Source organism: Odontomachus brunneus, unplaced genomic scaffold (genome assembly GCF_010583005.1).
Source record: "Odontomachus brunneus isolate Ranch 3 - 2012 unplaced genomic scaffold, Obru_v1 Obru_scaffold_113, whole genome shotgun sequence".
NCBI lineage: Eukaryota > Metazoa > Arthropoda > Insecta > Hymenoptera > Formicidae > Odontomachus > Odontomachus brunneus.
This window is the reverse complement of record NW_022639563.1, coordinates 706,805-721,781: the sequence shown is the minus strand read 5'-3', so window position 1 is coordinate 721,781 and position 14,977 is coordinate 706,805. Positions and strand designations below refer to the sequence as shown.

Below are 14,977 nucleotides of genomic sequence, written 5' to 3'. Positions count from 1 at the left end.
TGTGATATCTGTTTAACTTAAATTCGCATAAATTCTTTTTCTGAGCGAATGTGGTTCTAGCAACCACAAGAGTTTTCTCCACGCATACGTGTTACTTGATCCACTAGAGCGAGCGATACCGTGCAATGATTCACTAATACGTGTATTGGCGAAACCAAGTCGTGTGAAAAATTAGATAATCACGGATAATCAAGGGGATAATCAGCGGGATAATCACAAGGACATTATACAATGCTGACTTTGGACAAAACTGCTTGAAGAAGCAAAGAAATATCGTACGCGGACAAGAAAATGATAACGGAGAGATGTTCCACTACCTCGTTTCTCTAGTCCGCTTCATCGATGTAGTAGAAAGCTTTTCAAGACGCGAAGATCTCTCGAGAGCGAACGAATGGAGCCAGCGCGAAACGGAAGACTCGTCGGCCAATCTAATAGCTTTTTACGCCTTATTACTCATCGTTGCTCTCAATCAGGGATAGCGATTGGAATAGAAAAATGGTCGCATGTAATACATTCAAGTCGGGTATATACGAGCGAACGAGCGAGAGGCAGAGATGGAAAGAAAGGGAGAGATTCAGCGGGAAAAGATTCGAGCAACGTGGATAGGTAATACAGCGCAAGGGAGAACGCGTTAAAAATTCCCGGAATTTTTAAAAGACGCAGCCATATCTCTCGTTTCTATTCATTCACACAGAGATAACACAAAGACGATCCGCCGACACGTAAAAAGTTCGACAGATGCCATCGCGCGCGCGTATCGGAAACGAGGAATTATCTCGTTCAGCTAAACGAATTTGGACTCAAACAAAGCTAAACATTTGCAAAATGAGTAAAAAAGAGGCGAGAGAAAAAACATATAAAGTATATAGATGAAAGTAAAAAGCATTTCAAGAATTTATAGTCGCGCGCTCTCTTTCGTTTCGCGCCGTTTCAACTAAAAAGATGAAGCCAAATTTCGCCGATCGATGTAATTAGCGTAATGCGCTCGATTGATGTTTTACATTAGCGTCACAGAACTAGATTGAATCAGGTGTGAGGAATTGCGCCTTCTGCGGTTCGTTTGATCGTTTGATGACGGCGACGAGATATTCTCCAATGGTCCAAGTGGACCACTGGAAACGAGGAAAGGAGAAGGAGAATCGATGAAAGAGAGAAGAGAGAGAGAGAGAGAGAAGGATTTTAATTAGCATTAAAAATTTGATACGCGCTATCATGCTTTCTTTTTATCATTGACGCATGACTTACACGTCCAAATTCCACAACGCGCTTCGTTGTCGATTATTCGCGAATATATTTACTCAATACTGCAAAAAATACTGTAATTAACTCGCATTGGATATTATCACCAGACTTATAAAACATAGTTAACAATATGCCGGATATTGCACATACTTATTAAACGAACACGTATTCGTTGAAGATTGTATTTCGTAGACACAAGGAAAAGGTTAATCGGTGCAACGGTCAACGCGTTAAAGACCACGAATAACGATAAGACCAGATGACCAAGAAATTCGAAACGGAGAGGAATCGAGGCGCATTTCCAATGGAAAGCGTAAAATACGCCGAGTGAAGCGATGTTCCGATCGCGCCGCGAATGTAATTTAACCTTTATCCTTTAATTATATTTATGCGCCGCACACGTACGCCAATGCGCGATGCGCGTTATACAGAAAGATAGAGAGGGCGAAATATTCGCGCGGATTACTCCCAATCCAAATTCACAAACTGTTTTTGAGCAACGTTTGCCGATAATGTTGACGGATTCTCGTGCCAGGTGGCTTTCTCTACCGCGCTGCCGATTTCTGCAACACGACCGCGTCGCGCTAGATTACGAGCAATTACGCGTCGTTCAGACGAATTGCAGTCGCCCGCCGTTCGAGGTCGGTAACGGTTATTTGGCGTCCCCGAGGGCAGTCCAGTGCAATCCGGGAACTTCAATATTTGATATAGGTAGACCCTGTATACCGGGGTCTTCGAACTAGTTTCGCCGTGCGGCTTGATGACGTGCAAATTGGGTTACCCACCCACGGGAATCGTATAATTGAATTTCGTCATTTTCGTCAATAAGCATAGGAGGTTACCCGATCGGATTTACACCTCTTGTACGTGTATATGCACGAAAGTCAGCGAAGATAAGGATCTCACGGTTCTCATCATTCCTGTAGTATTTAATGACTCTGAACATTTTTTTCTCTGCTGCGCGTGCGCATGTGTGTGTCTATAGCATAAATGTTTAATTTTCTCAAGTGTTGAAAAATATTCCTCTATATTTCAAAGTAATAATGCAGTTGATTTAATAGAACGTCCCGAGAAATCAGTATAACCAATATAATAATACACTGAGAGAAAAATATAGTTGCTTTCGACGTCAACTATACTCTTTTGTGATTTTAACCATAAAAATAGTTAAGAAAACCATTATTTTAGTAAGTGTTATTAGAAAGATGGTTCTTCTAACTATTTTTCTGGTTAAAACCACAAAAAAGTGTAGTTAACGTCAAAAGCAACTATATTTTTCTCTCAGTGTAGCCTACATTGTATTACCACACCGGACTTATCGCTTTTAAATTATTTTTTGAAGAACCATAAAGAATACTTTTTTTCCAAGAAAGCCGACGACTTCGGAAAGATATGATTAAGCGAATTATTAATGTTTGCAAACTGATTTCTCGGTTAAGTGCTAATGCGGGCGGTACTTAAACTTTGAAGACTCATAACTCAGGAAGTTATCATCGCAAAAGAGTTTGTGGTGCCAGTGTTTCGAAAACGTCTCGACCACAAGAATATATGCAATGAAAAATGGGAGTTTCCATTGAAAAATTGAAGGTGACCACGTGATCTTCAAATGACCATGCTAGATCAAATGCTAATGGCACTATTTTATGTCTCTCTCGAGACTATGAAACTTTTGGCCGAAACATTTTTCAGTGAAAGCCTCGATTTTCGAGAAATATCAATACGTCATTTAAAATAAGTCACTCTATGTAATTTCTGGGCATTTTTTTTACATATAGACTATACTTCTAAACTATACTTTATAATATTTTATAAATCAATTAACTTGTCATACAACAGCTTTACGTAATACTTATAACAATTCCTTAGACATTTAATATTCTGCATCGTTTCGACATACGTATTATTATTTATACGTGATATATTAATGTGATATTAATAATTTGTATATAAATACAACCTGATCACCTATGGTGATTTTAATGTAAAAATATTTTGATTATTGTAAGGAATTGAAATCTATGAGGGCACCTATATATATATATATATATATATATATATATACGTACACCACTATGCATTGTACCATGCCTGAGCGTGCAAACTTTCACCTTTTCTGTGATTTGCCCACTTGGAAAGTTTTTTACTTAAAAATTATTAGCCTCGACATTTTGTGTTAAAATTTTCGTTCTCCATTTGAACTCAACTATCCTGCCATATTAATTAATATCGCGAGAACTGAGACACCCTATGTATAGACTTCAAACGATTCGTTGTTAATAAATTCTTACACATCGGTCAGACTCACAAAGCGGCTCTTTCATTAATTTCAACGGTCGCCAAAGCGTCAGCGAGAGATCGGCGTATCGATTGAACGAATTCATTTAACGGAAAAAGCGCACGAAAATGTATAACTTTTAATTTTTAGCAAAAGTGAATTAATAATAAACATTAATGTTATAATCTAGCAATATATTCAGCAACTGTAAAATAAATAATAGCCGCTCCCGTCCGTTACCTCGTTGGCGGGCAACACGAGTCGCCACTTTGTACGTTCTCTCTACACAGGAAGTCTCATGCAACTCTCTGGCGCCACATTCAACGGTGCGTCGTACTCATCTACCCAGGAAACGTTATTCTGGCCCGTTCGTATTTACAGGAAATACCGTAGGCGTGTTTCCCCGTCCCGCAAGAAATATTGCGGATAATCGAGTCGGAATATTGTTACTTCGCCTTGACTGGATATCGTGGAACACTCGATATCGTTCCGGGTGCGGGATTCGTATTAAACATTGCGTCGAAGCCGCGTACACCGCTCTGTCGGCGATATTGAGCGCTCAAACGAACGAGACGGACAGCGCTTTGATTCGTGACGCACGAGCGAATAAAAATACGAATATATAATCCACACGGAAAAAAAAGGTTTGGTTGAATTAACCAAATATTTGGTCGAATATGAACGATCCAGAAATTCCGATTAAAGTAACCCGAATTCTGTTTAAGTTAACAAGATGTTTGACTTAAAGAGATTGACTTAAACAGAATTCGGGTTACTTCAATCGGAATTTCTGGATCGTTCATATTCGACCAGATATTTGGTTAATTCAACCAAACCTTTTTTTCTGTGCAGAATCTGTATTTGCCCGTGGACCACGTAAAGGACACGTGTATTTGAACAAGCGCGACGAATGCATTTGTGAAATTAATGTCGCCTAAAAGTCCGCATTGCTATTTAATGATTGAAATACGCGGTAACTAATGATCCTTGTTACACCAGCCGATAATCCTATCCTGTCCCAAACGAACGCGATGGATCGCCTGAAGGCGGATAGTATGTTGATCGGATGAGAGCGTGATAACGATACGCGACGCAAAAGAAAATTCACCCGGTGCATTACGCGCTAATTACATAATGAAGTATGCATAATGAGTGTTTCGCGAGAGCCCCGAGTGATCGGTTAACGGCTATCGTTATACCTCTACCATCACCACCACCACCTGCACCAGCATCGGATGGCCGCGGCGAACAGGGCGTGAGCAGTCGAAGCCGAGGTCGTAGCTTGAAAGTACAAGGTAGACGTGAAAGTAGACATGAAAGTAGGAGTGTCGGGAACCATAAACTCGTCGCATATAGATAATGCCGTGTACACTACAGCGAAGCGCACTCTTCATCCACTTCTGGCCTCTCCTCGACGTCGGATGAAGAGGAGCTGTGCGATGCAACGCGACGAGATGCGACACGACGTGACGCGATGTGACGCGCCGTGCCGCGACGACGAGCGATGAAGTACCCGGAGAGTGTCAAGACTGCATTTTGAAAGCTATTATCCCTGCAGGCGTAAGATCGGAGACGCGCAGGACCTCCCTGGCTCGTGCTGCCGTGCAACAACGGCAGGACAAAGGATCCCGTCGTATGACGTAACCCTATTTCGCCCCATTTAAGTTAGTCCGGGTTTCAGCAGCGCTCAACCGACCGCCGTAACGACGCGCCTGTCTTCGAAAGATCGGCCTCGTCTCGAGATTCGCGTCACGATGACGACAACGGCGATAACAGCGCTGTAACAATCTCGTCGTCTCCACTGAATAGTATTGAAGACTTCTTATCGAAGGAGAAGGAGAAGGAGGATTACGAAGTAGGTTATATTTCACTTGCAATCAGTCAAACCGGCGCCTTTTGAGACTAAACATGACTTGTTACGCAAAGATCGGCTGTGATTTTCTCTACATTTATGTAGAGTAGTAATGAAGTTCGTTAACGCGGTTACCAGTCATATTTCGCGTCGAACGTGCGCTTGTAATTACGAATGCTACGGACTGTTAAACGACAGAAAAGTTCTCTCGAGCACGGTACGCCGAGGAAAATAGGATACGCGGCGCACGAATCTAAATCATAATAGCCAGCGTAGCAGCGCGTTGTTAAAAGTGCAGATGAAGTTTGCTGCTCGCGCCCAAGAAGCAAGAGAGCGCAGTATTTCTTCCGACGTGGCCAAGTTTACATAAGTGAATATGCATTAAATTTTCACGCCATCGTAAGTAAGGTGAGTGCGATATCTCACGTCGAGACGTTATCTATCCTTCCGTTTCGTTGTTCGAACGCGTGATGTTCGCCGCTAATCACGCTGTGTACCCATATCATTGTCAAAGAGAAGAACTCGACGAAGAAGCACGGTTGTCCAAGATGTCTATTCGAATCCGGCGAAGTTGGTTTATGCAGGCACAGCGGAATGTGCATCGGTTTATGGAGCTCTCCGGACAAGCGAACTTTTTTGCGATAACGGATCCTCGACGCGCTCGATTTGCAGGCAATTCGCTTCACTCGTAAACAGAACCGCTGTTTTTTCTATTATATTGGTATTGTGTGTGTACTTAATGCTCACGGGCTGTATCCATAAAAACATCGCAATTTCCGCCGTACTTTCTCCTCATTCGACATCACGTCATTGTCGAGCGTTTTGTTTCAAAGCTTTGCAGTTTACACGCAATTGCGATTCCTTTATTACAAACGGATAAAAAAATAAATTCCTGTTATGCGTTCACGCGCGCCAATAGTGATATACTTGTGTAAAATGTCATCTATCGCGAAATTCGATTAATATCGATTATTTACATGCGGATGACGTCCAATTGTACTGCCAACGTCAGCCGTAACAAAGATGTTACGGATAAAAGAGACTGGTAACATAAAATATCGATTCGTCATGTTGGCGTGTGCGCGCGCTTTTGTGCGTGTATACGAGATAGTGAAGTTTTACGCGCGGTGCAACGGGCGGTGTAATTTTAAATATCACGCACGAAACTTCCTGCAGGAATGAAAAAGTCGAGACAGCGTCGCCAGTCGTAGACGGTCGAGAACGCATCCGTGGTTTTGCCAGGGAAAAAGAATGTGTAAATTCATTATACGCCTTTTCTCTCGGGCGCGCATAACCGGCATTTTCGTTCTTGTTAACTACCTAATGCGAGTAAATACCGAGTCAGCTTTTCACATTTCTCTAACGCGTTCATCTCACGCACCGTAATGGAAGCCAGTGACGACGCGTATTCATTTACGAATCAAGCTTGTATTATCGACAGATGTCACCGACGGAACCGAATCGTTCTATCCCATTGTCGGGAAACGATTTCGACGATAACCACATGAAAAATAAAATGATATGTTTATAGACTCTGTGATTAACTGTCAAGAAAATAGGAATGATAAGGTCTATAAGAGCCAAGAGCTAAGAACCAATGTGCGCGTGCAATAAGTGGAAACAAAGTATGTGATTTTAGATGACGGAAAAAGAAACGTGTACGGCCAGATAGGTTATTTGCAATTTTTGTGATGCGTTCCGATACTTATATTTCTTTTTTAGTTACCTAATTATGCACTTTGTTTCCATTTATTCCATGCGAACATGGTGATCCAGCGCTTGTTTTTTATAAGCTTAATATTCTTTTCTTGATTACATGAAAAATATTCACGTTACACGCGGAGAGATTATTATAGTTTTCTTTTTTTTTTCATATAAATTCTTTCCAATTTCACTATGTTTTTACTAAGTTTTTAGTTCATAAAACTATTAGATTGTAGATTGTAATAAAGTCTATCTTATCAAGGAATATAGTAAATTTCGTTAAAAACATAGCAGGTGTTTTAATAGTATATTTCAGTTCCTAAAATATAAGGAACGCATATGAGATGAAAAGATAGTGAATTATTGCACAATTATCGATCTATTCTTCAGTTAGAAAATTCTATAATAATTTTTACTATAAAATTTTCTCCATGTAGACTGTGCAAAATAAGCCAATATCGATAAGTCCGACAAAATGACAGTTGAACTGGAGATAACCAAAATTAGTTATATCATAGATATCCTTCCGCGCAAATAATCATGTATTACGTGTTAAGGCTGTTAAGCATACATAAAAATGTAATCAGTGAGACTGAAACAGTAAAAAAATTGTCCAAAAAATTGTTCAATTACAATCGATTGGGCCGTAAGAAGAATCATCGATCATGGTTGGTCCATTTGCTTACTGCTTACACTTTTCTGTGTATTCCCGGCCTAACACCGTTCTACAAGCGTTGCATGTATAAAGACCGATATAATAGCCTCAGCATACAGTATAATTAGATTGCTAGTATCGTTAGTAGTGCAGTTACCGCAACAGATAAAGGAATTAAGAAGTAAAATTAAATTAGCAACGCTATAATCTCTGTTCTCATCGACCGTTTATACTCTAATTAGATACAAGTCGCAAGCGGAATCGAGGTAACATCGTCGAAAATGTACGAGACTCTACTTCGACTATGGCCTCAGTGGATCACCTCTCTGATAGGTTAGAACCAGTCCTTTGGAATATAGTATACTTTCGTCATTTGACGTATCTATTCTATCTGGTCTTATTATTTCTATATTTTCAAGAAATGTTCAACGTCCGCTTGTATAGCGACTTAATTTGAGGCAAAATTTACATTTTACTTTGAGACGATATACCTCCGCATGGTGTTGGTATATCATTCTGAAACGTTGATACGACACGAATGAAGCGAATTCGCCGTCATCATTGAAATATTGTGTCTTAGTGACCCTGTTAGCCATCAGCACCGGTCTCGCGATCGGTTGGACTTCGCCGTACCTGGCCCTATTAACCAGCGAGGAGTCGCCGTTTGAAATAACGCAAGATCAAGCGGCTTGGATAGCTTCCTTATTGCCGCTGGGACGTCTATTCGGCGCCATCGCCGGTTCCCTTTGCGTAGAGTATATCGACAGCAAGAGCGCTGTTCTCTTAACTGGTGTGCCATTGATCGTCGGATGGAGTTGCATAATTTGCGCCAATTCCGCCGTGTTGCTGTACGTCTTCAGGATACTTTCCGGTAATAGCATTAATTACAGCTACTAACGACACGCGAGACAAATCTACTTGTCGGAATGATCTCTTAGAATACTTAGAACGTAGCCTTATTGTCTCTTAAGGCCTTCACACACTCTCCGTAACAGTAACCGTAACGTAAAAATTGACCAATTACGATGGAGTATTCACAAAAATGGCGACCTTATGTTTCGACGATTTTCAACGTGATTGGTCAATTCATACGTTACGTCTTACGGTTACTGTTACGGAAAGTGTGTGTGAAAGTCTTTAGACGTAGTCCTTGAGATCTCGTCATGTGTTTCAGTATAATATCATTTTTTGTAAAATCTTACGAAAATTGAGATACATTAATATCTAAACATCTTTAAGATTTCATGGTTAATTAACTTTTCTTATAATTATGTCGAGATTCCCGTAATATTCCCAGTGTGCCAATCTCTCCAGACATAATCTTTAATCTTGCCTATTATGAAATCGTGTTGTACTGATCAGGAGTATCCATGGGAATGATATTCAGTTGCTGTCCGCTCTATATGGGCGAGATTTCGGTACCGTCATTACGTGGGGCCTTAATGGGTACAGTGATCAACGGGCTGCCATTGGGCACTCTCTTCGGCAACATCATGGGTCCCAACATGTCCATGATGCTTTTCGGAATCATCAGTTTGACATTAACGATATGCTACATGGGTATCTTCCTGTTCTTGCCGCGATCGCCGCATTATTTCGTACAGCGCGGTGACATGGAAAGGTGAATAACTGTTCTGTTCGTACGATTGTTTCGCAAACGAGACACGCCAGATTGAAGCAAATTCTCTCTCGGACTTTTTATATCTTCGTGAACAACATTCAGGAGATATAATCGCGATAAGCGCAACATTGTATATTCTAGGCACAAATGTCGCGATACAATTACTGCATGGATTGATGTCACTTGAAAACGCGATAATATTATAATCCTAGAGCAAGCGGAGCTATTCAATGGTATAATCCAAGATGCGACGCAAGAAGCGAACTGGAGAAGGTGGAACGCTATATGAAGTCGTCGTCTATGATGACTGTGACGGAACGGTTGAAGCGAATAAAGGAGCCGAACGTTCGCCGGTCTTTCATGTTGATAATAATACTGTTCTTATTCATGCAACTCAGTGGACTAAACTCCATTGTTTATTACATGGAGATCATCGTCAGGCAGGCGATGGTCACTTCGATCGCGCCTTCGAACGTAGTAATGATCGTTAGTACGGCTGGTACGGTCAATTCCGATATATCAATTAATACCAAATTATAATTTCCATTTCATATTATTTTGTACTAACAAATATTATAAAACATTTCAACTTTACGAGTGAATTCAAACAACGATGCGCGCTATTGCTCTCAATTAATCTATTCTCTCTGTTTTAAAATAGCGAGAGATTATTGTTGACGAGAGCGTTTCGCCTCAATTTATCCGATTGTGCGCAGGTATAATTTTTGGCTGGATCGGCGCGTACTCCACCGATCGTTACGGCCGTAGGATTCTGATGACAATCTCAACCACCTCCGTGACGATCTCAATGCTGTTATTCGCACTGCACTTTTGGCTACTCGATTATGACTACGATCCTAATAATTTCGAGTGGCTGATCATTTTGTCATTGTTAATATTCACATTGCTCTATCTGGGGCTCGTACCGGTGCCCAGCACGATGCTGGGCGAACTGTTTCCGCCCGACCTGAAGAGTATGGCCGGATTCATCGGTAGTATCACGTCGGCGGCATTTGCATTCGTCTCGAGCAGGACTTTTCAGCCGCTGTTGGATATCATGAAAATACAGTATATCTTCTGCATCTACGCTCTAGTCATGGCGGCTTGTCTGATATATTCATATATAAAAATACCGGAGACAAAAGGAAAAACATTGCAGGTGAATTCATTAAGAGAGAGAGAAAGAGAGAGAGAGAGAGAGTGTGTGTGTGTATGTGTGTATGTGTGTGTGTGTATGTGTGTGATACCTCGATGTAATTCTCTGTTACTCGTGAAAACGTAATTTTAACTCAGCGCATTAACGAGAATTGATTAGTCACGATGAATTATATACATTTATATGAGCCAAACCATTAGTCTGGGTTTGGTATATAAAGGTTGAACGTTAATTATCGCTAATGTTAATAGGAAATTCAAGACATGTTAGCTACAGGAAACAGAGGGACGGCGCGAGAAAGGAACTGTGGCGGGACTGAAAATAACCCAGCAAATTGAAAATTCCTAAAATACACGAGGAAATCAGTAATCCGTCATGTAAGTGCGAGTGGGACAATCGCAAAGAATACGCCAAAGATATGTGTATCATACGCTCTTATTAATACGGTAGATATTGCTAGAATATATTGTAGAAACAATAATAAAGTTGGCAAAATAAAAAATTTCAAAATAAAAACAATTGCACATAAATACCAAACAACCTAGCAAGAAAATTTTAGATTACTCAAGAATGACCAAATACAAGTCGAAAATATAATATAGGAACTGCTACAAAAAAAGCGCGCAGGTGGCATTGATAAGTTCATTCATAAAAAGATGTTTCAGAAGTGTGGTTATAAATTGTTACATAAAATATCGAATATCTCGCCGAGTTCACAGAGTAATTTTCTACTTTTTTTATGAATCTACCTCCTTTATGAATTGTCTGTTTCTTTTTGTTACATTATGCCAAATAGATGTCTTGAGAAAAAACTTTCATTCAATTCGTCGTTATTTAGTTGAAGATATTAAATATTGAAAATTAAAAAGGAAATTACGAGCAACGTGTGTGACAATAAAATTTTCTAAAAAGATTGTCGACCAAGAATGGTAAAAAATAACAAGCCAAACAAAAAAGTTTAGCCGATCTGATATTTTTACATCGAGATAAATTTATGTTGCTAAATACTTTACACCGATGTTTCTGCTTGACATTCCGCGCGTGCGGTACCTGTCGCGGAATATTAATAACAGCCATATCAGAAAAGTATGAAAGATGTGCACTATGTTATATAACAAAAACGTTCCGCGAGACCTTGTAGTTACCCGTAATAACAATAATCCTTAATGAATCCGCGCATTGAATAGCGATACGATTGACATTCCGCGCGTGCGGTACCTGTTAAGATGATATATTCATCATTCGTCACACGTTCATTACGAAATGTTTACATTATTTATCTTTAAATGCATATGGTGCCTTTTAAATGACAATTCTTTAGTAGTAGTGATATACTAGTGTTCAGTACTCACGAAGCTCAGTCGAAGAGAGTATTCAGCAGGGTCAGTATGGATTATAAGACAGAAAAAATGGTAGCCAAAAAAATCATGTGATTTCAGTGGATCGCTGGTATCGGAGGTGAAGTTTATTCGTACATTTTCAAGAAAGAGCTTATTATTTTCTCCAATATATTAAATACTCGTGTTTTAAACGGTTTTCTTATAATGCACCGACATTCAAATCCAATCCTTGAAAATCCCTATCTGCGCGAATATTAATGACAGCCGTGTCAGAAAAGTATGAAAGGTGTGCATTATGTTGCATAAGAAAAATACAACTCCGCGTTAAGAGAAAATTTTTGAGGCGTCATTATATATAAATAAATATCTAGTTAAATAATTAATCTTCTCTTTCTCTAAGAAACCAACGAAAATTTACAACAAGTACTGTACATATATAAAATCATGAAAATTCAAATTAAATGTTAATGGCATAAGTCATTAGGTTAAAATTAGATGAATAAAAACAACTCGGTAAATTAATAAAATTCAATTCGTGACAATTATAAAAGCTACTTTAATATATTTAACACTCAAATTAATGTTTCGGACGAGTTAATGTTTCATGGTATACTGTGTAACTTATTTATTCCTTTATTTATCATCATTACGCGCGATGTCTCATTTGCAAAGATAAATGATTCTGCATATTTCGGTAAAGGTCTGACGTCATATTGCGACCAAACACGAGCCGTGTTGTGCATAAACTAATATAATTCCTCATCGAGTGATCGTTGCCCCCGGAAAATAATACAATTCCAATTAACGCCGTCCAATAAAATGAAATCTATTAATTGCTGTTTCATTAATTAAATACTTTAATTACTCCGACATATCCAAAAATGTATCGCACTGCATTAAATATTCACAATAGTCATGACTAAACGATCAGAGATTGTTACTTTTACATCTAATAAACACATATAATTTGCGGATAAACAATTAACGAGTGCGCCTATAAAAAGAAAAAGACGATAAGGACCCGGCGATATTTCGCATTTTGTTGCGATATAATAAGACGATACCTTCATCATTCGTCACACGTCCATTACGAAATGTTTACATTATTTATCTTTAAATGCATATGGTGCCTTCTAAATGACGATTCTTCAGTAGTAGTGATATACTAATGTTCAGTACTCACGAAGCTCAGTCGAAGAGAGCATTCAGCAGAGTCAGTATGGATTATAAGACAGAAAAAGTGGTAGCCAAGAAAGTCATGTGGTCTCAGTGGATTGCTGGTATCGGAGGTGAGGTTTATTCGTACATTTTCAAAAAGAGCTTATTATTTTCTCCAATATATTAAATACTCGTGTTTTAAACGGTTTTCTTATAACCGACATTCAAATCCAATCCTTGAAAATCCCTATCTGCGCGAATTTCGCCGTATGTATGAAAAGAAAACTATTGTTCCAATTCTTATCCGTGATGGCTGTCTCATCCCTGCACCGGTTTACTTTATTGCTTCGACGACTTTGACAGTTTGCAGTTAAATGATTTGCGGAAGTTATATGTTCTGACAGATAATTATATAAGAAGCTTAATGTTCAATAGTGACAATTTAGAATGGCTGAAAGCAAAAGATATTAGAGTTTCTTTGTGTTTTGTTAATATTACGCATTATAGTCAATACTTATAACACGCTACGTGCATGCCTATGTTCTTCTGATCGAAATAAAAAAAAAAAAGAAGAGAAAAAATCTCCCGAAGCAGTGTTCACAAGCGTGATGATTTATCAAGCGTGATGATTTATCAAGCAATTGATGAGCGATTAAATCTAGCGGTTAATGAACGGCTGTTGTAATTGCAGTGACTCTTCTGTTGCTACAAATTGGTTTGTCGGTCACTTGGAGCTCGCCATATATTGCTTATCTGACTTCTCCCGAGTCTCACATTTCAATGACGATGCACGAAGCGTCTTGGGTAGTTTCTCTGTTAAATTTGGGTCGATTAGTCGGTGCGATCTCTGGTTCCGCCGCTGTCAACTATCTCGGCAGCAAGACAACGATTCTAGTCACCAGCTTTCCGATCGGACTATGCTGGGTTTCCACGATTGCGGCTAATCGGGTGGAATGGCTGTACGCTGCCAGGTCTCTAGCTGGCGTCAGCCTGGGTATGACGTACAGCAGTTTCTCGCTCTACCTGGGAGAAATCGCAGATCCTACCATTCGCGGAGCTCTGGTCGTTTTAGGTATGCTAATACTTGTGTACATATACTCGCGCATAGATCTTTGTAGATATTTGTGCAACGCGATTCTAAGAAATATGAAAAGTGCCGAGGATATCGAAGGTTTAGAGAAATGGCCGACGAGTTCTCATTCGCGCAAATATTTCCGAGTTTTCTTCGGATATAATCATGATACGAGTTTTAGTGTGTACAAATGTTTAATAAGATTTATGCCAGGAACAATTACATTTATGAGATTGCAAAGTAATAAAATAAGCTATTTGAAAGAGTGTTGTTGTATCATCTATTAATGCCTGTTTTGCGATAAAACACTGATAAGACGAGATGAAACGCGCGGTTAAATCTCCACCTTGAAGACACGAATTGTACGAAAATTTAAAGCGTCCCAAATGTGTACTTGTGTGAACTTGGCACACCATATTTAAAAATGTGACATTTTTTTTAGAGTTCTGATACTCTCTTGAAAAGTTCTAGAGCTCTATGCAACAATTTTAAATAGTTCCGGTCATTAAATACAAAAAAATAGGTACCTTTTAAAAAAAGGTGCGCTAAGTTCACGCAGCGCACCTAATCAGTAAAATCAACTATTTCTTTAGAGTTTCGGTTTGTTTTACAATAGTTCTAGAGTTCTATATCATATATAACAATAGTTCTACTAATTAAAAGCGAAAAGTCGATTTGCAAAGACCTAATTCACAAAATATGGAATACCGACAACAAAATAAGAGAGATTAACAGTATTTCGCGAGTTCTGCATATTTGAACATATTTACAACTTTGGGGTGCGCCAGCCGCACTTTGAGAGTTCCATTAGTTTAAAAATATTTTTAACGTTCACTTATGATCAGAAAACGAATGTCCAAAGAGTTCTGCGCGACAGCAGTAATAATTTATTTATAAAAAAT

The 14,977-nt window shown here is 39.2% G+C and overlaps 1 protein-coding gene across 1 annotated transcript in view; it reads left to right on the top strand.

Annotated features, from left to right (window-relative positions):
- The first annotated feature begins 5,403 nt into the window (after positions 1 to 5,403).
- The window catches only part of LOC116849349, a 12,656-nt gene continuing 3,082 nt past the window's right edge, over positions 5,404 to 14,977 (top strand). The window contains exons 1-9 of the mRNA XM_032826407.1: positions 5,404 to 5,777; positions 7,971 to 8,061; positions 8,309 to 8,599; positions 9,091 to 9,349; positions 9,562 to 9,848; positions 10,066 to 10,508; positions 10,757 to 10,797; positions 12,998 to 13,134; positions 13,695 to 14,075. Coding sequence (XP_032682298.1) covers positions 8,010 to 8,061; positions 8,309 to 8,599; positions 9,091 to 9,349; positions 9,562 to 9,848; positions 10,066 to 10,508; positions 10,757 to 10,797; positions 12,998 to 13,134; positions 13,695 to 14,075 — 1,891 coding nt within the window. The 5' untranslated portion in view covers positions 5,404 to 5,777; positions 7,971 to 8,009. The remainder of the gene's footprint in view (positions 5,778 to 7,970; positions 8,062 to 8,308; positions 8,600 to 9,090; positions 9,350 to 9,561; positions 9,849 to 10,065; positions 10,509 to 10,756; positions 10,798 to 12,997; positions 13,135 to 13,694; positions 14,076 to 14,977) is intronic.